The 22,841-nt window shown below is 37.3% G+C and overlaps 1 protein-coding gene across 1 annotated transcript in view; it reads right to left on the bottom strand.

Moving 5' to 3' along the window:
• Positions 1-8,830: 8,830 nt before the first annotated feature.
• cpxm2 (carboxypeptidase X (M14 family), member 2) overlaps positions 8,831-22,841 on the bottom strand; it is a 146,981-nt gene continuing 132,970 nt past the window's right edge. Inside the window, exons 13-14 of the mRNA XM_030122576.1 lie at positions 21,230-21,329; positions 8,831-9,682 (exon numbers count right to left, since the gene is read on the bottom strand). Of these exons, the coding sequence (XP_029978436.1) occupies positions 9,426-9,682; positions 21,230-21,329 (357 nt within the window). The 3' untranslated portion in view covers positions 8,831-9,425. The remainder of the gene's footprint in view (positions 9,683-21,229; positions 21,330-22,841) is intronic.

Below are 22,841 nucleotides of genomic sequence, written 5' to 3'. Positions count from 1 at the left end.
TTCAGTCTAAGGTTGAAATTTGGAATTTCAGAGTATTTTTATGAGTGCCCTATAAAGGGTTCACTTACTTATCACCTCATTCAAAGCCTCTACCCAATATCCTACAATAGAATGCACGTTCTGTGTCCGTCCGATTGATGTTGCAGCACAGGAGGACATTTGTACGGGTTTTCCTCAGCCTTCACAGGTCTTATTGCTGCCAAACTCACCAAATGAACAGAAACATTACCTGACTTTCTACTAGGCACAATTTCATGTCCGTATTCAAATATTGTGAGGTATGCTGGGAGATTTTAGCCTCTCATACTATCGTACAATGGCACCATGGGCACAATGCTGCTAGTTGTAGTAATTTTCCAAAACAGTCAGGGAAAAAAAACAACCTAGACAAAAAGTAATAAAAAAATGAGTAAATAAATACACATCAAGTAACCAGTCATGTTTTCATTCTTGTATGAAGCTACAGTATGTTCATTCAGTTCCAGTTAGTCTCATAAAACAGTCATGTTCCTTGTAAAAACCGCTAATACAGCTCCATCTGTGTAAAGTCAAAGCTAATGGATGCAGCTGTGATGACCTGGCCTCTGACGGAGCCACTGGTGGGTGGAGCTGCTTTACTTGTCGGTTAAACCTGTAACATCTGTGCTGATGCTGAGTCCTTTTAAAGCGACAGCCTGTGAAAACTCATCTTTCCTCTGCACTTCCTGGCAGACTCCCACACAACACCACAGTATTACTAATGCACAGCACACAAAATCCTGCTCTGTGCCCTTTGAAACATCTCTAAGTTGATGTTTATTATTATATAATGTGCTTGTGGCAGAAACACGGATCCTGTGTTTTGCATAATTAGAAAACTTAAACAGTGTGAATCAGTCCAGAATTACAAACCTTTAGACGTCCTCCTCCTCTCTGCTAATCTAGTTGTCGTCTTTGATGTCCATCAAGCCTGCAGAGTCTAATCTGTCTCGTATGCACTGACACAGCAGAGGGGAGGGAGGTTAAAAGCTGATTTAGCAGCGCCGTGTGCACCGTGATATCCAGGCAGGCACCCTCTCACTTCAAAGACTGGACCAACTTCTGAGGAAGCGTTGGCCTTTCAACTGTTGGCAAGGTCAGCCGGAGCCTGTGTCTTCCCACACATCTGCACAGGATCACAGCTGCCACACTGTACACCCCCAGCACCCGGCCCACCTTCATCCACACCCAGATCAACTCCAGGACATCTGCTAGCGTCCATATGGGAAAAGTTTGTCTCACAAGTTGTTACTATAAAACAACATGAGTAATGGTTGACAAATGGTTCGGTGTTTGTTTCACTTTGGTTGATCATTGTTCACAGGACTGCTGCAGCTGCTGCTCCATTTGGGACACTTAAAGGGTACCTGGAGTGAATTTTCATTGCTGGTTATTTCTAAAGATCACATGTAAGGGCTAATTTATGCTCTAAGTTAAAGACGCAGATGGATACGGATGGAGCTTTCTGTCCGTCTTCTGTGAACATTCATTACCTCCGCCAGGAGGTAGTGTGATCACTTTGCTTTGTGTGTTTGTTTGTTAGCAAGTGATTGGATGATCCGTTATTGGAGTGGGGGTGGGGTTGTGCTCTGTGATTGTTGGTCGGGGAGTGGGGGGGGGGGTAGCGTAGCGTAGCAGTTGGACATTGTCACTTTACTATTCCTGCAACTTCATACTCAGCCACAGATGATAGTATAGATCCAAGTTATTATTCCAAGGACCACCGGCTTCCGCGACTCACCTCAGAGAACCTCTGAGTGGCCACTTTCTTCACACTGCAGGTTTGACTTTGAGGCTGGGAGGACCTCCAGTGGAGGCGTTTTCCCCACCCTTCCTCCACGTCTTTTCCATGCCAGAGCCGTCACGAGTGAGACCAAGTCTTCCCCAGGGGTTCGCAAGACGGAGCCACCCGCGCTTCTGTGTACTCCCGGTCCTGCTCTGAAAAATCGATCTCATCCACTATTAATCGATTATTGCAAAATTAAAACGAAATCAATCTAAGATCGATCAAATTTTTTTACCCAGCCCCCTACTCGTGACCCCATTTTAACATCACAAATTTCTGGTGACCCCAGACATTCAAAACAGACATTTTTTTTGGCTAAAATTAATTTGCTTTTGATCATGTAATAGTTTGCTATAATATACTGCAAAAAAACATTAATTGTAGATGATATTTAGGCTATATAATGTAAATTTTTATTTGTAAGTTTTCATTTTTTACATTTTTTTTATCAATTACTAGACATTTCAGACGACCCCATTTGAATTCCAGGCGACCCCATGTGGGGTCCCGAGCCCAAGGTTGAAAAACACTGCATGAACTGCATCTTAAACCAGTGTACACATCTGAATGAAGGAGTTAAACCAGTGGTTCCCAACCTTTTTTGGCTCGTGACCCCATTTTAACATCACAAATTTCTGGTGACCCCAGACATTCAAAACGGAGACTTTTTTTTTTTGTTGAAATTGATTTGTTTTTAATCATGTAATAGTTTGCTAAAATATGTTGCAAATAAACATTAATTTTAAGTGACATTTAGGCTACACTCAAAAAATAATTAAGCCAAAAATGTTGACTTTATGTATTTCAATTACATGTAAATTTTCCATGTAATTTTATTACATAAGTTTAATGTAAAGAGTTGCATTTAATACAATGTTTTCTCTATCATATTAAGTCAATATGAATAAATTAAATACCTTCAGTCCGATTTGCTATAGTTAATGCAAACTTTTACATAAACTGTGTTTGACTGTGACGCTCAGTGTGATCTAGTTAATAAAGTTTACTTTATTTTTTTAGATTCACTTTATACTAAGCATATTCACATTATGTTTGACTTTTTCGGATAAATAAACTTTAAATTTCATATATTTCACTTACATTTTACTTTAAAATATTACTTCATGTTTATTAGAGCCAAGAATAATTTTTTTGAGTGTATATAATGTAAATTTTTATGAGTAAGTTGTAGTTTTTCATCAATTACTAGAAATTCCAGGCGACCCCATTTGAATTCCAGACGACCCCACGTGGGGTCTCGACCCCAAGGTTGAAAAACACTGCCGTACACATTTGCCTGCAGTCTGAACGTAGCCTTAGTGGGTCAGTTTTGATGGATTACTCTCTATTGTGTATTTATATTTATAGTGGCTTTAACTTGAACTGAAATTACAAGCCAAACAGGATGTGAGAACTCTGATCTCCATTTCTGCCCAAATGTCTTGTGTTTTTTTTTGTTTTGTCTTCGTTGCACATTTAAAATGGCTGGCGAAGGTAAATATTCCAGAACACTCTTCGGTTTTCTGAAATGATGACAGGTGTGTGAGGCCTGGTTCAATAGCCTTTTGGGGGAGGAGATAAGAGGTGGAGGTCTCCCTGTAATTGCATGTTGGCTAGAGAGAAGGAAGGTTACTGTTGATGTCAGAGCAAGCCAGTGATGTGTAAAAGCCCCAGCAGAGCTCCGATAATTAGAACCTTTCCACCCCGACTGTCTAAACATACCATCTGACTGGTGGAGGAATCAAATGAGATGATGCTTAAAATTAACCACAGCGCTCACCACGTTATGGAAATGAAATAGAGACTAGTTCCATTAGAGACATTCGGTATGGGAGGAATTATTCTCATTATGACTTGAAGGCCTTGTTCCTCCGCTATCAATTATCTAGATTCCTCTGACACTGAAAATAACTGTTAGGTGTGTTTAACCCACTAACACACTCAAAAAGTTTACTGTTCAAACATGGGTCTAATGTGTTTTGGGCTATTTTCAATGTATTCTGAAAAGGACTTAAAGGTCCAGTGTAGTGTTTTTAGTGTATGAGTTCGTTTTTATAGTGATTTATATTTTATATTTTGTCATAAATTCATATGTTTTTGAGTTGAAGTTCACTAAAATGCAAATAAAAATAGGGAGATAAAATGGGAAAATTTGTCTTAAACTTAAGTGACAAATTGAAGGGGTGGTCTAATAATTTTTTCCGCAACTGTATTTATTCGTGTAGTTCCACCAAAAAATGGTAAAAACACTCGACTCACCTCTTCCTGGTTGGTGAAAGGGTGAAACTTACCGATTCAGCTGCTAAGGAGCTTTCAGATGAACCATGATACCAAGGGGAATAATAGAAACAGATGAAATACTGATTTGCTTCGTGGTATTGATGCATTTGTAATACTTTTGCTTTTATGTAAATATTTATTTTTGTTGCAATATGTATGATAAGGTGATCGCTTTATCTGTATATTTATGGCTTCATATGGGTGCGCTCTTACTTACATAAGCTTTTGCATCTCATCACCTCTAGCAGATGGTGTATATGAAAGATTTTTTTTTTCCCCTCAGCATAATGTCGATAAATGCCACGTTTGGTTCGTGAAACTTCACTCCAGTCTCATGCTTTTCTCTGACTTAACGAACACACTATAAAACCATTTATCAATAACAAATTCTCAGATCATATACAAGATAAAATAAAACATCGATTTTAAAGGTTCAATGTGTAAGATCTAGTGTTGGTTGTGGTTATTAGCTAACATTATTTCGAAGCTAATGGCTGTTTCCTACATGACACCAGCTTCTTCATTGATTTCTACATAGAGTAACCCGGTCAGGTTTTCCAGTGAAAACCTTTATGATCACCCCCAAGATAGCCATTTTCACATGAAGGCCAACTCTATTTCTAAGCTAACAGTTGCTATCATGAAGTAGAGAGCAGTACATCGAACAAACCACTTAACAGCTAAACACATATATCTACATTATAATATTTCTAATGAATGAACTATATATGTTACCTATGAACTAATTCTTGACAAAAATGATGTAATAAATGCAATAACTTCACTGTAAGACATTTTTATTGAATTTGTAAACCAGCTTCCATCTTTTTTTGGAGTCATTTATATTCTGATGTGGAATGGGAAAAGGTATGGTTATTACCAAGGAAGTTTTTTAGTTTCAAATAAAGTGAGAGAGGTATCTTTAAAACTGTTACATAGGTGTTATCCAGTTAATTTAGCTTTAGTTAAGTATAAGATCAGTGTCGACCCTTTTTGTTCATTTTGTCATAATTCGGATGAAACATTAACTCATTTGTTTTGGGAATGTGCTTTTTGTCAAATATTTTGGTGTGATATCAATCTTTTATTAAATAGAAAACTGGATATTTCTCTTAACTTCAAAATTGAAGATATTTTATTTGGTTTCTTTATTACTGATTTGCCTGTTCAGAAATTGTTTATTCTTAATCTCTTTTCCTTGTTAGCTAAATTTCATATTCATACAAGCAAATTTGCTAATCCAAAACCCAGCTTTGTAGTCTTTAAATCTTATTTGAAATCTTATCAAGAGACACTCAACTTTTGCACTAACCCTAAAGCTATGAAAACTAAAGCCTTATGTAACGAATTTAAGTTGTAATTTATTTATTTTTATTTATTTATTTATTTTTTCTCCTTGTTTATTCTTTTCTTTTTTTTTTTTTTTCTCTTTAATTTGCTTGCCTATTGTGTAGTTGTGTTTGATTCTTCCTGCCTCACCTCAAGCATTATGTTATGTTGTGTTTTTTTTCTCCATGCCATGTTCTGGTCTATGTGTATAAAATGTTTTGTAAATTAAAAAAAAAAAAAAAGACATTTTATTGACTTAGCAATGCTTAGGAAATTTGAGTTTGGTTCTGTAGTGTTTGTGTTTTATGCTTTTATTGTGAAAGGTACACAATAAGTAGTTGTAAGATGTTGTGGTACATGCACAGACTGTATAGAAAAAATGGAGGAACCGTGACGTAACTAGTTGGTTTTTGAACTGTTGGTTGGCAGCAATTCAGCCATCGCCACATTGGCTTTTTGGAGCCAGAAGTGACCATATTTGGACAAAAGAGGTGGAGCTCCAGGAGCATGAGGCTCGTGGGGTCAGGGGTGCCGTTACCAGTTATGAAAGCATAATCGTTGTGGACCCTACAGAAATGGACTATCTTCGCAGTCTGTTGGACCAGGGGGTGGGGGGTGGGGGTGCGCTCCACACACAATGTCACTTATGATAGCCTGAAAACGAAAACAAAACTTAACATCCTTTGAAAGTTTGCTGCCCCACTTCTATGCCTCTGTTCTACAGCAAATTTTACCGAAATTTTCACAACTTCCAACCTGTATCCACTGGGCCCCCTCCACTGCTCTATGGGCCCCCCACAAGTTCTGGGCCCCATGAATTTGTCTTGTTTACTTCCCCTTATCAGCGCCCCAGCTTGGAGTCATAGGTGAAGTAATGCTAAATCAGGGGTGTCAAACATGCGGCCCAAGGGCCAAATGCGGCCCACCAAAGGGTCCAGTTTGGCCCCTGGGATGTTTTTGCCAAGTGCAAAAATTCCACAGTCTTGAATTGAATTAAGCAAAAAAAAAAAAAAAAAAAAAAATAGTTTGAATTAAGGAAAACATCTTGAATTAAGCCACAATAAAAAAAAAAATCTCCAATTAAGTAAAAAAATCTTCAATCAACCCCCCAAAAAATCTTCAATTAATTAAAAAAATCTTCAATTAAGCAAAAAAATATTAAAATTTAGCAAAAAATCTTGAATGAAGCCAAAAAAAATCTTCAATTAAGTAAAAAAAATCTTGAACTAAGTAAAAAAAAAAAAATCTTCAATTAAGTTTAAAAAAAATCTTGAATTAAGCCAAAAAAAAAATCTTCAATTAAGTAGAAAAAATCTTCAGTTAAGCCAAAAAAATCTTTAATTAAGTTAAAAAAAATCTTGAATTAAGCAAAAAAAATCTTCAATTAAGTAAAAAAAAAATCTTGAATTAAGCAAAAAAAAAAACTTCAATCAAGTAAAAAAATCTTGAATTAAGCAAAAAAAAAAAAAAAACTTCAATCAAGTAAAAAAATCTTGAATTAAGCCAAAAAAAAAAAAAAATCTAGAATTAACAACTTAAATTTTTTTCTTTGTTTTAGTGCAAAAAATAACATTAAATTATGAAAATATTTATATTTACAAACTATCCTGTAACACTACAATGTGAATAACCTGAACAAATATGAATGACCTGAAATGTCTAAAGAAAATTCAGCACAATTTTAACAGCTTTTCTGCCTGTTCCTCAGTGTTTAGTGTCTTCGTAGATCTGATCCATAATGCACATGTAGAAATGATAAGGTGAGGAATAATATTGTTAAAATCGCACTGAATTTGCTTATGTTTTTTAATTTAAATTTCAGTTTTTTCAGGGTTTTTTTTTTTGGGGGGGGGGATAGTTTATAAAAGTATTTTCATAATTTAATGTTTTTTTTTTTTTTTTTTTTTTTTTTTTTTTTTTTTTACACTAAAACAAAGACAAAAATTTGGAGTTGTCATTATTTATAGGTTATTATGTTATTATTTTTCTGGTCCGGCCCACTGCAGATCAAATTTAGCTGAATATGGCCCCTGAACTAAAATGAGTTTGACACCCCTGTGCTAAATGGTAGTGATTTGGTAAAACTGTAAACTTCATCAGGAATAAAGTCGCAGTTGGTCAAGTTGACGATGTTGTTGGTAGAACGTACTGACCACAACTACAGTGGAGTGAAGGTTAGAAGTTACTTATGCCGGGTTTCCTCTATGTGGTACTGGCTCAACCTGACTTGACTCGGGTACCAGGTACAATTCCTGGAGACCAGTTCCATTACAGGATACTTTAGACACTTTAGAGTACCTGGAAGTCATATCGACACTGTGTGTAACTTCTGCGATATCTGCTCAGAGAGTTGCTGATAAAATTGCTTGTTGCGTGTTGCCCCGTCAAGCTCACACTGAATATTTTTATCGGCCAATAAGGACAGAAATGTCTGAACCTCCTCGACCGACCACGTTGTTGTTTTGTGGGCTGTCATCATGAATTAGCCTACCGGTATATTTACTGTAAACTTCCAAATCAGATTTTTTTTAATGGTGTGTCATGCATTGATAACTAGGGATGTCCCGATCCGATCAACAGATTGGTATCGGCTGCCAATCTGGTATTTTTTTAGAAGATCAGATCGGATTTAGTCACGAGATCGGGCTGATCCTGGAAGTAAACACACGTCCTGCTCCCTCAAATTAAAGTTTCCGAAGGTAGGGAAAAGGAAAATTAGCTGCACATCAGCGGGAGGCTTAGAGGAATTAGTAAAACGTCTAAAGGTTTCACTTTCATTTTAAGGTCCAATAGTGATGCGCAAGTCAGGTTTTCTCAATCTGCAGGGCTGTTGTGGAATTATTTGACCAGACCCAAAAATTCTACTAAAGTTATTAAGAGTCAAAGGTGTCATGCTTGTTCTAGTTCAGGTTCCAAATTCAGCCCAATTGTGATCTCAAGTAAAATAATAGCATAATAACCTATAAATAATGACTCCAAATTTAAATCAAAATTTTATTGTAAAAAGTCAGTATCGGATCGGTATTGGCAAAACTAATCCTAAAAAAATTGAATCAGAAGCAAAAAAATCCAGATCGCGACATCACTATTGATAATGCAATGACGCAGAGCCAACTCTCTGACCAATCAGTGGTCTGCAGTGTTTACACCTGACATTTTAGTATCGCTTCACCCATTTTGGGACCTCAATCTAGCAAGGAGAAAAAAAATTTGAACTGGGTACCAAATTCCAGGTTCTTTTATGTAACGGAAACGCAAAAATGTCGAGTCGAGCTGGTATCACGTAGTGGGAACAAAGCATTAATTAGAAACTTCTGAAAGTCAGACTAAACTGTATAACCCAGTAGGAAAACTCCGACACATTGGTGCTACATAATACGTACATCATAAAAGAAGTATGATTCATTTGTGCAAATCTATGTTTTATTTAATAATTTGCAAAGAAGCATCATTTGGTATAAAAAAAAATCCACAATTTCTATAAGCAACATTCTTTAGAATAAAAAAATTGTACAAGTGCAGTAATGAGAGCTTTTTAATGGTTTACGTAAATGCGTTACTTAAGTTACCTGTATGTACATAATGACATTGTTCCTTAAAAGTCCCTAAAATTAGATTCCCTATCTGTATTTTGCACTTGAATTTTCTTTTTATTTATAAAAAAATAGCTTCTAAATATAATAGTTTCTGTAACTTAACGGAACCATGAAGCAGACTGACGGTAAATGTCTTTATCTTGTATATAAATTGTATGGGATGGGTCATAAACAAACCTCTGTTTGGACAGAATAAAATACTACAGTGGATATTGATGGAAGTTGAGATGACATTCAACAAAGACAGAAAGAGCTTATGCCTGGGGACAAGACACAACAAAACAAAAGACCCAACCAAGTGTCCCGTTTAAATTAATCAACATTTTCTGTCTCCGACCAGAAATTCCTACAGAGATCCAAGTCCAGACTAGAAGTTCAGAGCAGATGTTCGTCTTTAATTGGTCCTCGTCCACTCATTATGTTCCCAGACGTCGTTCTCTGGACCTGCGAGCCTGGAGCTGCCGGACGGGCAGTCGGATGGGCTGCTTGTTGAATCGTTCCATTATTTCTTTGATGCGGGACAGGTTGGTGCGGCTGATGGTGAAGTCGCACCTGGTGGCGCCCATTTCGTAGCCCACTTCACACTTCTTACTGGTGAGGCTGTAGCCCTCGGCCCGGGCTGACACTCTGTACTCTCCGGGGTTCAGCAAACGCCAGTAGTCTCCATCAGCAGCTGGTAACACAAAACAGAACAACCAGTGGTCTCTTATTTTTTTCCCCATGAGTATATCATATCCTCCTGAGATCCAGGAAAGTGAAGGTTTTGGCTTTTTACCTGCACTAAGGAGGTTATGTTTTTGCTGGCATTGGTTTGTCAGTCTGTCTGTCTGTCCATGTGCAAGATAACTCAAAAAGTTATGGATGGATTTGGATGAAAAGTTCAGCAAATGATACTGGCACAAGGAACAAATGACTAAATTTTGGTAGTGATCGGGAGGTGGGGGGGGGGCACTGATCTGCCTTGGCGGAGGTCTGCGCTCTATGAGTGCTTTTCTGGAAAAGGGAGCAAAGACCTCCGCCAAGGCAGATCAGTACCCCACCCACCTCCCCCCACCCCCGATCACCACCAAAATTTAATCATTTGTTCCTTGTGCCAGTATCAACATTTCCTGAAAATTTCATCCAAATCCATCCATAACTTTTTGAGTTATCTTGCACACGGACACAGACAAACCAACACCGGCAAAAACATAACCTCCTTGGCGGAGGTAAAAAAGCCAAAACTTTCACTTTTTTTCCAAATCCGTCCATAATTTTTTGAGTTGTCTTGCACACACACAGACAGACAGACAGACAGACAAGCCAATGCGGACAAAAACATAACCTCCTTGGCGGAGGTAATTAACAATAATGTCAAGGGAAGATTTACCACTGACATATAATCTCTGAAACGCCGAAAAATGTTCCTTTTACTAAATCCTGTCTTGCATGTCATCCATCTCATGATCTTTTAAAATGTCACTTTTGTGTATACTGATGCTCTTATTGTGACATGAACCTGAATTTCCACCCAAAACACTTCAAGCTTGCATTTTTCATTACCAGTGCAGCCTCCATATTCTAAAAACAGGAGATAGGCTGCATATATTTATGGAGGAAACCACTGTTGAATACCACACCAAAGCACAGAGATGGTGTTTTACCATTTCTTAAATTTGCATGGGATTAACCCTTAAAGACCCAAACAGCCACTGACGACCAAAACCATCTACTGATGTAAAATGTTGAATACCTGTTGATCCACTAATTCTATCAATCCATGTAAGTAATTGGTGTAAAATGCAGTTTGCCATCTTGTCATGGTCATCAGATATGACCCATTTGGATGTTCAGAGGCTCTGTAGTTACCATAGAAACACCGTCATCTTCTACAACATTGATTCACCAGTAAAACCCATGGAGTTGGATCAATGACAGTGAATGGAGACACTTGTTTTTATGTTCAGTTAATGAAATATTTTACTGAAAAAGACACTTTTTCCTCCATTTTCTCTGTTTTTGATATAATACCCCTCAATTTTAATTTGAGCTTTTATGCACATCAATCATGATCAGTGAATTGAATTTAGAAAAATAATTGATTTTTACTTAATAGTGCAAAATACTACCATATCATACCATACCAACTTTATTTATAAAGCATTTTAAGAACTTTACAGCTGGCCAAAGTGCTGTATACGAATCATAAAACACGGAAATAAATAATTAAAGAAGTAAGTAAAAACAATGCAAAGCAGGCTAAGAACAACAAAATGCAACCATCATAAAAACAAAGACAAATTAAAATCTGATAAAAACAGCATAAGAAATATATATAGATATATATAAGAAACATTAAAATACTGACCATATCATTAGAATAAAGGCTGATAAATCACTTAAGAAAACTTAAAAGTAGAGGAAAAAATCATTGCCATAAAAGTATGGATTTTTACTATTTTTTTTTTAAATTTTTTTTATTGTAAATGTTTATTTTTCAGTGAAGATATCACTTTAAAAAACCTCATGTGGACTTGTAAAACTAGTTCCTGTGTTAAATAATCCAAGTATATAACTGTTCCATATGTGCTGGTGTTTCCTGTTGTTTGTTTTTAAGTCTGTGCATTAGCTTTAACATCTATCCACTACAGCTGATAACGCAAGATAAGCTTTAAGATCATTATCACTAAAATATTTTCTACTAATTTTGCACACTTAACAATTTTAAAGAAATAGTAGTGGCAAAAAAAAACATAGAACTTGCACAATATTTATGCTACAGCAGCAATATGCAAATGTTGTCCTAGAAAGCTGAATTTAATCAACCTACACTATGAGGCAGTAGCACAAAGTAAGCCTCACCAAATCCTTAATCTAAACCCCAAAAATAAAAGTTAGAGAGTTCTTTGTGTTCTGCTTCTGAAAAAAGACAGTGCTTTGTTGTTCCTGTTCAAACTGTTAAAAATAACTCTGCTTTGTCATGTCGGATTTTCCTAGTTCCTCCTTCTCCCTCCCCAAACACTGTGACCTGGGAACATACGCGAGCTTTGTGGTGTATTTTCCGCCTTCGATTCTCTCTCTCTCTCAAAAAAGAAATAAAAAATAAAAAAATATGACAGTTTTCTTCCCTCCCGTCGCCCAAACACCAACCTGACGAGCTGGAGGAAAATGAAAAATGACAGCAGGTCTGTCACCGCCGCTGATCTACAGTCGATCCAAACAGTAACAAACGGACATCTGTGCTCGCATTATTCACATTCGCAAAGCAGACGGGAAGTTAATTGCTCCCTGAAGAAGCATCGCAGTAAAATGCTAATGAGCTGTAATTCAAGATGCCAAAACATCTTTGAGATATTGATGTACATCAGGAACACCGGGCTGTTTGGGCTTCTAAAGGGGCTTGAGTTGATTTGATCTGATGAGGAAATGCATTTGGAAACGTTGTTCTGAAGCTTCGGAATCAGACACTAACACTTTAAGCTGATGATGATTTAACCCGTACAGAACTAGAAGTATTTTTGTGGTGATTTTTTCCCTACATTTAACCCTCCCTAAGTGGTTTATCACCATTTATTACAATATTATCCTCTGCATTTAGCTTTTTTTTGGTAAAAATCTGGTGTTTTCCTATATTTAATTTGATGATTGTTAGGATTTTTTGTGTTCGTTGATTGGAAGCTCCAAAGACGAGTTCAGGACGCACTTGGTCTCAGTTCAAGAATTTATTCTGATCATATGTGACATAATAGCTAGTGCTGGTCTCTCTGGACAACAGCTCCTGCAGGAACTCAAGTCAAACAGCCCTGAATTCCAGGTCCGATTGAAAATTATCTTCTTGGGTAGGGATGGGAATCGATAAGAATTTAACAAATCCAATTCCATTATCCATTTCACTTATTGATCCGATTCTCTTATTGATTCTCATTGGGTGAGGGAATAAAAGAGACAAAAGGGTGTGTTTGCATTAACTGTCCTTAATATTTCCATCTCTGCACAGAAAATATAACATATCGACAAATAGTAATAACAGATGACGCCAGTTCTGGTTTGGGGGGGTGGGGTGCAGTGAAAGTGAAACTAAAGACGCTTTACGAATTCCTCTATTGCCGCATTTCTACTACGTGGAACTGGTTCGACTTGGCCCGTCTCCCGTTGTTGTGCACCTCATTTCCTGTCCCCTACCTTCGGAAACTTGTATTTGAGGGGGTCCAACGTTTGTTGCCCACACTGGAACCAGAACCGGGTCCGGATGACGGCCTGGTGTTTATTCTGCTGCTAGAGTCACAAGCGCCGCTAAGTAGCAAATCAAATGAATCACATGCTGTGGACAAACGTTTGAGCAGATTGGAAGGATTCCACCCTTTTGAAGACATGGAAGCTTTGACAGTGTTCCAGTGGACCTGGTGTCGTCTTTTTAGACCGTTTCTGCCTCAACACCATGTTGGCTACGTTCTGACCAAAACAATGCAGCGTACGCGTGATGTCATCGCGCATGTGCAACGAAGGCGGAATCGATAAGCAGAATCATTAAGCAGGCAGGCAAACGATTCCAAGGAATTGAGCTACTGGGATCCGGTTCTCAAAAAGAACCGGTTCTTGATTCCCATCCCTATTCTTGGGTGACTCCACCCTGAACAATGGGTTGGACTTCACAATGTCATCTGACTCCATCTTCTTATCGGACCTCACCTACTGACGTGGCTTGCCAACTTTCAGTCCACTTCTTGTTACCAGGATGTGCTACGCAAAGTGTCCTGACTGTTGTTTTAAATGTGTATCTACTGGAATACAAGGTCTCAGCTTCTGTAGCTACAACATCAGTACTGGCGTCCATGAGTTTACCGGGAGGCAAGCTTCATTAGAAGAGAAATCCATGAGGTTACTGTGAGACACTGTCATTATACTTCATGATCATATAGGTCACAGGTGGCAAACATGTGGCCCGGGGGCCAAATCCGGCCCGCCAAAGGGTCCAGTCCGGCCCTTGGAATGAATTTGTGAAATGCAAAAATTACACTAAGATAATAACAACCCTTTTAGTTCAGGTTCCACATTCAGACCAATTCAATCTCCAGTGGGTCAGACCAGTAAAATACTATCATAAGAACATATAAATAATGTCAACTTCAAATGTTTCTCTTTGTAAATGTAAATATTTTCATGTATTTACACTAAAACAGGGGTGTCAAACTCATGTTAGTTCAGGGGCCACATACAACCCAATTTGACCTGCAGTGGGCCGGATGATTAAAATAATAACACAACAATACAGAAATAATATCAGTTCCAAAATTTGTATGTCTAATTTCTATGTTTAAGAGTGAAAAAAGTAAAATTATGTTATCAAAATTTTTACATCCTTTAAAAAAATGTGGAAAAACATGAACAACCATGACCAAAATGAAATTAATTAAGAAAAAAAGTGCATTTTTAACAATTTATGCCATTATTTGGCCTCAGCTTCTCATTTTCACATGTTCACTACAACTTACAGGTCACAGTGGATCTACAAATTCACAAAACATTTAAGAACAGACAGAATATTGGTACAATTACTCTTAAATCTCTTAAGACATTTCAGGTTGTTCATATTTGTTCAGGTTTTTCACATTTTTTGTAAAAGGCTAGTCTGTAAATGTTAACATTTTTGTGTAACTTTACTTTTTTTTTTACACTAAAACAAAGAGAAAAAAATTGTGGTTTTCATTATTTATAGTTTATTATGATAGTATTTTACTGGTCTGACCCACTTTAGATGGAAGTGACCTAAAATTATTTTGACATCCTTGACTGTTAATATCTTCAGCGGAATTTTTGTGTTTCACTAATTCATCCCGCGGGCCAGACCGGACCCATTGGTGGGCCGGTTTTGGCCCCCGGGCCGCATGTTTGACACCCCTGCACTAAAACAAAGTACAATTTTGCAAAAAATGCTAATAACCTGAAATGTCTTAAGAGAAGCAAGTACGATTTTAACAATATTCTGCCTGTTATTAAATGTTTTTTTGTGTTTGTAGATCCACTGTGATCTGTAAGTTATAATGTACATGTGTAAATGATAAAAATGAGACAGAATATTGTTAAAATTACACTTATTCTTTCAGTTTGTTCATGTTATTCACATCTTTTGAAAAGATAGTTTGTAGATGTAAACCTGTTCATAATGTAAATTTACTTTTTTTTTTTTGCTCTAAAACAGAGAAAAGTTTGGAGTTGACATTATTTATATATTATATTATGTTATTATTTTACTGGTCCGGCCTACTACAGATCAAATTTAGCTGAATCTGGCCCCTGAAATAAAATGAGTTTGACACCTCAGATGTAGGTGTTCATCAAAGCCAGAATAAATGTAAAGGTTATTGTATCAAAATTGAAGAAAAAGTGATTTTTCCTCGGAAGTCCTGGTCCAACATTAGGTTTGTTGGTTTAGTAAAGTTCTAATGTCCACACTTATGCATTTGTGTCTGTATTTAGATCCAATCTGAAATTTGTGAAGTATGTACAGCAGGAAAAACTAAGATTTCAGGGTAAAATCAGCTTCTATAAACTAACGTGGTTGTCAGTAGTGTAACCTCCTTTTGCATTTGACATGTCTTTAACCCTTTTGTTCAGACAATAGGAGATTTATTGGATTAATTTTCTGTTTTATATCAGGTTTCATTCAACACACGTTAGATGTTTCTGTTTGTGCTGCTTCTTGTCATGGGGTCAGAGGTCACGCTAAATAGTGACTTTAACCTTTACAAGCCATTTAATTCAGTTTTTTGTTTGTCTTATAAGGCTGTGCACATATTTCCTGTATTTTCATGTTGTTTGTGAAGAAAAGAGAAAGACAAATAAATACGTATGTTCATTTCAATCCTGCAAAAACAACAAAGGTAAAATTGGCTGCACAGTACTGTATATGATTAACCTATTAGAAAACTGAAGAAAAAGTGACTTTTTCAGTAAAATACATCATGAACTGAACATAAAACCATCAAACTACATGGGATTTACTGGTGAATCAATGTTGCAGAGGATGACGGTGTTGCACTATGGAGCTCTGACTGTGAAATGGGTCATATCTGATGAGGATGAAAAGCTGAGAAAGTGTATTTTACCAGAATTATTTGCCTGTTTTAATAGGATTAGTGGATCAAAATGTATAGAACACTTTAGATCAGCAGATGCTTTAGGTCAGGGGTGTCCAAATCTGGTCCTCGAGGGTTTGGTATCCTGCATGTTTGCGATATTTCCCTCTTCCAGCACACCTGGAAGCCATTACATGGTTATCAGGCTTCTGCAGAGCTTGATGATGAGCTGATCATTAATTGAATTGAACCAGGTGTGCTGGAAGATGGACATATCTAAAACATGCAGGTTTGGACACCCCTGGTTTAGGTGGTCGGAGGCTGTTTGGGTCTTTGAGGGATTCGAAGTAAACTAGTGCATTGACCTTCTAGATGTGGTTGTTTTTATGCTGGGGAGAGCTGACTTTTGGGAGGAAATTCAATGGTAGTTTTAGTTGAATAACCTCTCAACTAGGGATGTAACGATATGAAAATTTCATATCACGGTTATTGTGACCAAAATTATCACGGTTATCATTATTATCGTGGTATTGTTGAAATTGTGCTCAAAATGTTCAAAAAGCACTTATACACACACTGAAATAATTTAACCAAGTTGTATTTTAAAAAACAAACAAACAAAAAAAAACAAACAAATAAAATAATAGGCACAATGTATCTTCTGTTGGCAGAAACATTCAAATATTAACCCTTAGTGGTCTGAGCCTATTTTGTCTGTTTTTCAGTACTTTTGATTTTGCCTTTATATACTATATGAACAAATGTTTACTATACCCATGTTTGGGATCTTTTTTTTTCAGCACAACTTCATCTATATCATCTGCCTATTTTTTTTTTTTTCACTTTAACCTACTACATCAACACAAAAGGACAGAAAACACAAAAAATATATAAAATCCGATTTGAAAAATGTATATAATTTATTGCATAAATAACACACAGATGCTTAACGAACCTTTTCAAAGACTTTAAAAGTGAATATCGGTTACAAATATTAGGTATATACAATAAAATTGTAATAAATTAAAACTATACTCAAATATTTGACATAAAAGCAGATCTTTACATAGGCGTTTTCTCTGGAAAAGTGCGGTAATCAAACACAGTTATCACGATAATTAGAATTTAAATGGTAATACTAACCATTGGCATTTTTACTGTGGTTTATCGTTATCTCAGTAATCGTTACATCCCTACTCTCAACTGGCATGTCTGTTTCTGTACATAAAATTTGACACCATGGCAGTGTGGCCCTGTTGTTTATCTGTTGCTAGGTAACCCACTTCAATGATGATTCTATGATTCTGGGCATAGCAACATAATTGTAAGGCTATTGTATTCCAAAATTACTAATATCTCCCAAAAATATTGGTCCTATCAACTTGCTGTTTTTGCTAGTCTCTTCTTTGACCAAAAATACATAAGTAAGCCAAACTGCAGCAGTCAGCTCTTTCCGAATTTTGTGTGATGCCCAAGACACACACACACACACACACACACACACACACACACACACACACACACACACACACACACACACACACACACACACAGACAGAGTCCACCTCCCTTTTATAATATACACTACAACCAAAAGTTAAGGATATTTTTTAATTTTTGGGCTATTTTTTCAGTTGGGATTCTTGCACAGCGCTTTTTACTTTTTGTGTGTGAATTGAATTGAAACACATTTTTTAAATGACCAGACATGGTTTTATTTACAAATGGCAAAAATGACAAAAACATGACTAAAAAAAAAGAAATATCCTTCACTTTTTGTTTGTAGTGTAGATAGAGTTCCGTCTTTTAACTGAAAAACCTCTGCTCAGTTGACTCCAATCACAAACACACTGTGCATAAAACCCAACCTGACAGAAAAAGTTTATTAGGATACCAAGTGAATAACCAGGCAGCAGAAAACGGAGCAGTTTTCAAAATAAATAGCCTCAAATCCTTCCAGACTGCAACTGAGAGTCACTAACTTTCTGAGAGGAAGCAGTGACTTATTCTAAGTTCCAGGAATAATAATGGCTAATGTCCTTTTGGACATTCGATTTCACGCTCTAAGTACAAAACTGCTTTGGCTTTGAAGCCTGCATTTTTTAGGCATCAGCAGAGATTGCCTTGAGGATGCATAATCAATGGCCAAATGCAGAGCAGAAGGTCCTCAGCGACACTGAATATGACTAGGAACTGAGTAAGACTCGGACCTGCAGGTCTGTTAAAATACAGCAGCTGCTTTTGTTTATGTTGATTTGTGAGAAGTTACTTACTGTAAGTCTGACTCAGAGTTTGGAAATAACTCTGAGCTTCTGCTGCTTTAATTGTAAAATATACTCAGGTCAACACACTGTGAATCAGAGCCTGGATCTGAAAGTACTCACACAGACAGATATTTGTCTTTCATTGGATTTATGAGTTGCATGTGTGCTTTTCCAAATTTAACATCAATACTTAAAAAACAATTGAATATCACTTTTCACATGCACTGTTTTCCTGCCTCATCCACGTCCCTTATGTATTATGTACAGATAGATAGGACGCAATGTTTATCTATTGGTTTTCACTGCTTCTTTAATCTTGAATATGAATAAAATTTCATTATATGCCTACTTTGATTAAAAAAATATCCTCTGTCTATGCATGACCAACTATGTCGGCTGTAATGACCCGTTGTCCCCTTTTGAAAATGAGGGCTGCCCTACACCCATACCTGTTGGTAAATGGTCTGTACTAATATAGAGCTTTTTCCACACTTCTATGGTGCCCAAACTACTTATTTGACCTTGAAAGATCTGAAAAATGTAGGTACAACATCATCTACATTTGACATGGCAACTATGATTTGAGCTTAAAAATGAAGGTCAAGGTCAATGCTCAAAGAACTGGGCCAAGAGCTTCCCAAGCTGCACCAAAAGGGTACCAATTGCACCAATTTGACCTTGAAAATGAAGGTCAAGATCAATGCATAGAGAGCTTGTCCCGGAGCTGGGCAAGAGTGGATGATTTGTTGACTAGTAATCATGTTGTCACCATTACTAACGGCCAAATTTGAGGCATCAACCCTGATTTGACCTTGGTGCCCAAAGAACTGGTCCAAGAGCTTCCCAAGTTGGACCAAAATACCAAATGTGGAAGAAACTGGATGATTTAGTGACGTTGATGCCACTGCTGAAAGTCAAATTTTTACACCGTGACCCCAATTTGACCTTGAAAATGAAGGTCAAGGTCAACACTCAAAGAACTTGTCCAAGCGCTGGATGAGAGTGGATGATTTGGTGATGAGTAATCATGCTGACACTGTTACTGATTTTGCCAAATTTGAGGCATCAGCCCTGATTGTCATATCAGTACTGGACTCTTGTATGTTTTGTCTGTCTTGTGTGTCACTTCCTGTTTTATTTTGTAGTTTTTCCCTCATGTGTCTTGTCTGGTGTCTTTACTTCCTTTTGTGTTTACCTTTCACCTGATTACCTGACTCCTCCCTGATTATCTCCACCTGTGTCTCATTGTCTTCCTGCCCTCTTGTGTATTTAAACCCTGTGTTATCCCCTGTTCCTTTGCCAGTTTGTGCTCTACAACTCATTGTGTTCACTTACCAGCATTACTTGGATCCTGTTCGTTTGTCTGCCGTGTTTGACCCGTTTTCGTCCCTCGACCATCGATTCAGCCTGACCTTTTCCTGCCTGCCTGTTCCTGACCTGGTTCGTTACCCGACTTCGTCTCTGCCTGCTCCCTTTTATACCTCAGCCTCCAACGTTCACCTGTGTGTCGACCTCCGCCTGGATATTCACCGTGAGTTTGCCTGTTCCCCATGTACCGTTGCTTTATTGATTGTCTTTCCGTGTATGACCTGGCTTGTCTATTGACCACCCTCTGTCTGTCCCTAGTGGGGATTCCGTGGGGGTTTTCCCGACTCGGCTGAGTCGGCCGTCTGTCAATCCCACCCGCAGTCCAGACGTTTACCCCCAGAACCAGAGGCCTCTCTGAAGTCAAAGATTCTCTGTGTAGAGTTATTTCCTCTGTGAAAGTGTTTAATAAAAACACTAAATCTTATTTGGCATTTGTGGTCTTGCTTTTGGGTTCTGCCTTTGTACTCAGCCTATTACACTGATTTGACCTTGAAAATGAAGGTCAAGGTATATGCCCAAAGAACTGGTCTTAGACCTTCCCAAGTTGTACCAAAATACCAAACATGAGGGAAACTGAATGATTTGGTGAAAAGTAACTGACTGACGCCAATGTTGAAAGCCAAATTTTTACACCATGACCCCAATTTGACCTTGAAAATAAAAATCCAAGTCAATGTCCAAAGAACTGGTCCAAGGGCTTCCAAAGTTGCACCAAAATACCAAATGTGGAAGAAACTGGATGATTTGGTGAAGGGTAACTTACGTTGATGCTGTTGCTGAAAACCAAATTTTGACATCGCAACCCCAATTTCACCTTGAAAACGAAGGTCAAGGTCAACGCTCAAAGAACTTGTCCAAGCACTGGATGAGAGTGGATGATTTGGTGACAAGTAATCACATTGACACTGTTGTTAAAGGTTAAATTTGAGGCATGGACCCCAAATTGAGGAAGAAAATGAAGGTCATGGTTGTTTTTACTTCCCTTGCGGAAAACTGCATCGCACAGCAGTTGCCGAAAACAACTCCCCCTTCCTGAGTCAGCGATGAAAAGGACAATGTGCACCAAATTCGCCCTGCCACACCAGAAGAGCTTCAAATGTGAGCTGCTAACGTCATTTCACTCCTTTAGTTTCGCAAACTTATTCTGATGGGGGATGCAGTTTTCAGCAATACCTGGTGCTGAAAACTGCATCCCCACCTGAGGGTGAAGTAGTTTTCGGCAGTATCTGTTTTTATTGTTATATATTTTGTGTGTTCTATATCTAAGATTTAACTTTTGAAAGTTTTATATACCTTATAGTTTGCACATTTTTAAAATATTAAACAGACAAAAAAACATGGCTGACTTAGGAAGGGGAAGCAGTTTTCGGCATGGAGTAGAATTCGGCCCAACAATGGTTGTTACCCAAAGAACACCAACTACAAGAGCATACCGAGTTTTACTTAAATCCCAAACATGGAAGGAGATCGGATGATTTGCTGAACAGTAATTGTGTTGTAATAGGATGTACGACGCTAAAGGCGTGACTGTACCTGTACGAATATCGTGGCTGATTCCTTCCACAGAGATGATGGCATTCGGTATTCCTCGACCTTGCATGTCTCTGACTACACCTTTGATTCCTCGATGCACCTGTAAATGATGGACAAGACCATGTTTAAGTTCTGCTTCAGCTCTAAAACACTGTGCACAATTCACAGTATAATGAAGGGATGAATAATGTATGATCTCTTCTCTACATCTGGAGTCAATATTTAAAGAAACACTGTGTCTCAACATGAGGTTGGATCCTCTGAAGTTCTCATTTATGGATGACCCCTCTCTTCCTGTCTTTTCTCTTGCCATGCACTGTATTTAGTCATTATATTTTTGTGCTTTTTTTCTCTCTGATCTTAGTCCAGTGTTTTTCAACCTTGGGGTCGGGATCCCACGTAGGGTCACCTGGAATTCAAATGGGGTCGCCTGAAATTTCTAGTAACTGATAAAAAAATTTACAAAAATTAAGACTTAAAAATAAAAATGTACATTATATAGCCTAAATTTCATCTAAAATTAACATTTATGTGCAACATATTATAGCAAACTATTACATGATCAAAAACAAATTAATTTTAGCAAAAAAAAAAAAAAGTCTCAGTTTTGAATATCCGGGGTCATTTATGAAAATTTGTGAAATTTGGTATGTTAACATGGGGTTGGGAACCACTGGTTTAACCCCTGCATTCAAATGTGTACACTGGTTTCAGATGTTTGTGGCACAAAATTTGATCAGTTTGAGAAAGAACAGACTGTACCAAACAACGTAAAAAGGGGATTGGGAGCAGTTAAAGCAGTGTTTTTCAACCTTGGGGTTGGGACCCCACGTGGGGTCGCCTGGAATTCAAATGGGGTCACCTGAAATTTCTAGTAATTGACAAAAAAAAAAAAATGTTAAAAATTTAAATTTACAAATAAAAATGGACATTGTATAGCCTAAATTTAGTCTAAAATTAACATTTATAGCAGCATATTATAGCAAAGTATTACATGTTCTAAAACAAATTAATTTTAGCAAAAAAAAAAAAGTCTCAGTTTTGAATATCTGGGGTCATTTGTGAAAATTTGTGAAATTTGGGACGTTAACATGGGGTTGGGAACCACTGGTTTAACCTCTTCGCTCATATGTGTACACTGGTTTCAGATATTTGTGGCACAAGATTTTGTCAGTTCGAGAAAGAACAGAGTGTACCAAACCACTTAAAAAGGGGATTGGGAGCAGTTAATAGTGTTTTTCAACCTTGGGGTCGGGACCCCACATGGGGTCGCCTGGAATTTCTAGTAATTGATAAGAAAAAGACAAAAAAAAACCCAACAAAAACAAAAACTAATCAATAAAACATATGCTGCTGACAGTGAAAATTCTGTTAAATTACAGATTTTTTTTTAAAGTTTATATGATTTTTATTTTATTTTTTTTTTAATGTATGATATGACCCTATCCCCTTTTGTTTTTGTTGTTATGGCAGCACTGTTTGTTTGTTTATGTACTTATCTATACCAGTTTGTGTCTGTATATTTGGCTGTTCATAATGACATGTATGTGTGAAGGAACGGAAACTATTTTATTTTTGCTACATATGACATAACCTTCCATTCATGTCTCTC

Source organism: Sphaeramia orbicularis, chromosome 19, assembly GCF_902148855.1.
Source record: "Sphaeramia orbicularis chromosome 19, fSphaOr1.1, whole genome shotgun sequence".
NCBI classification, from domain to species: Eukaryota; Metazoa; Chordata; class Actinopteri; order Kurtiformes; family Apogonidae; genus Sphaeramia; species Sphaeramia orbicularis.
This window is presented reverse-complemented; position numbering and strand designations above follow the sequence as displayed.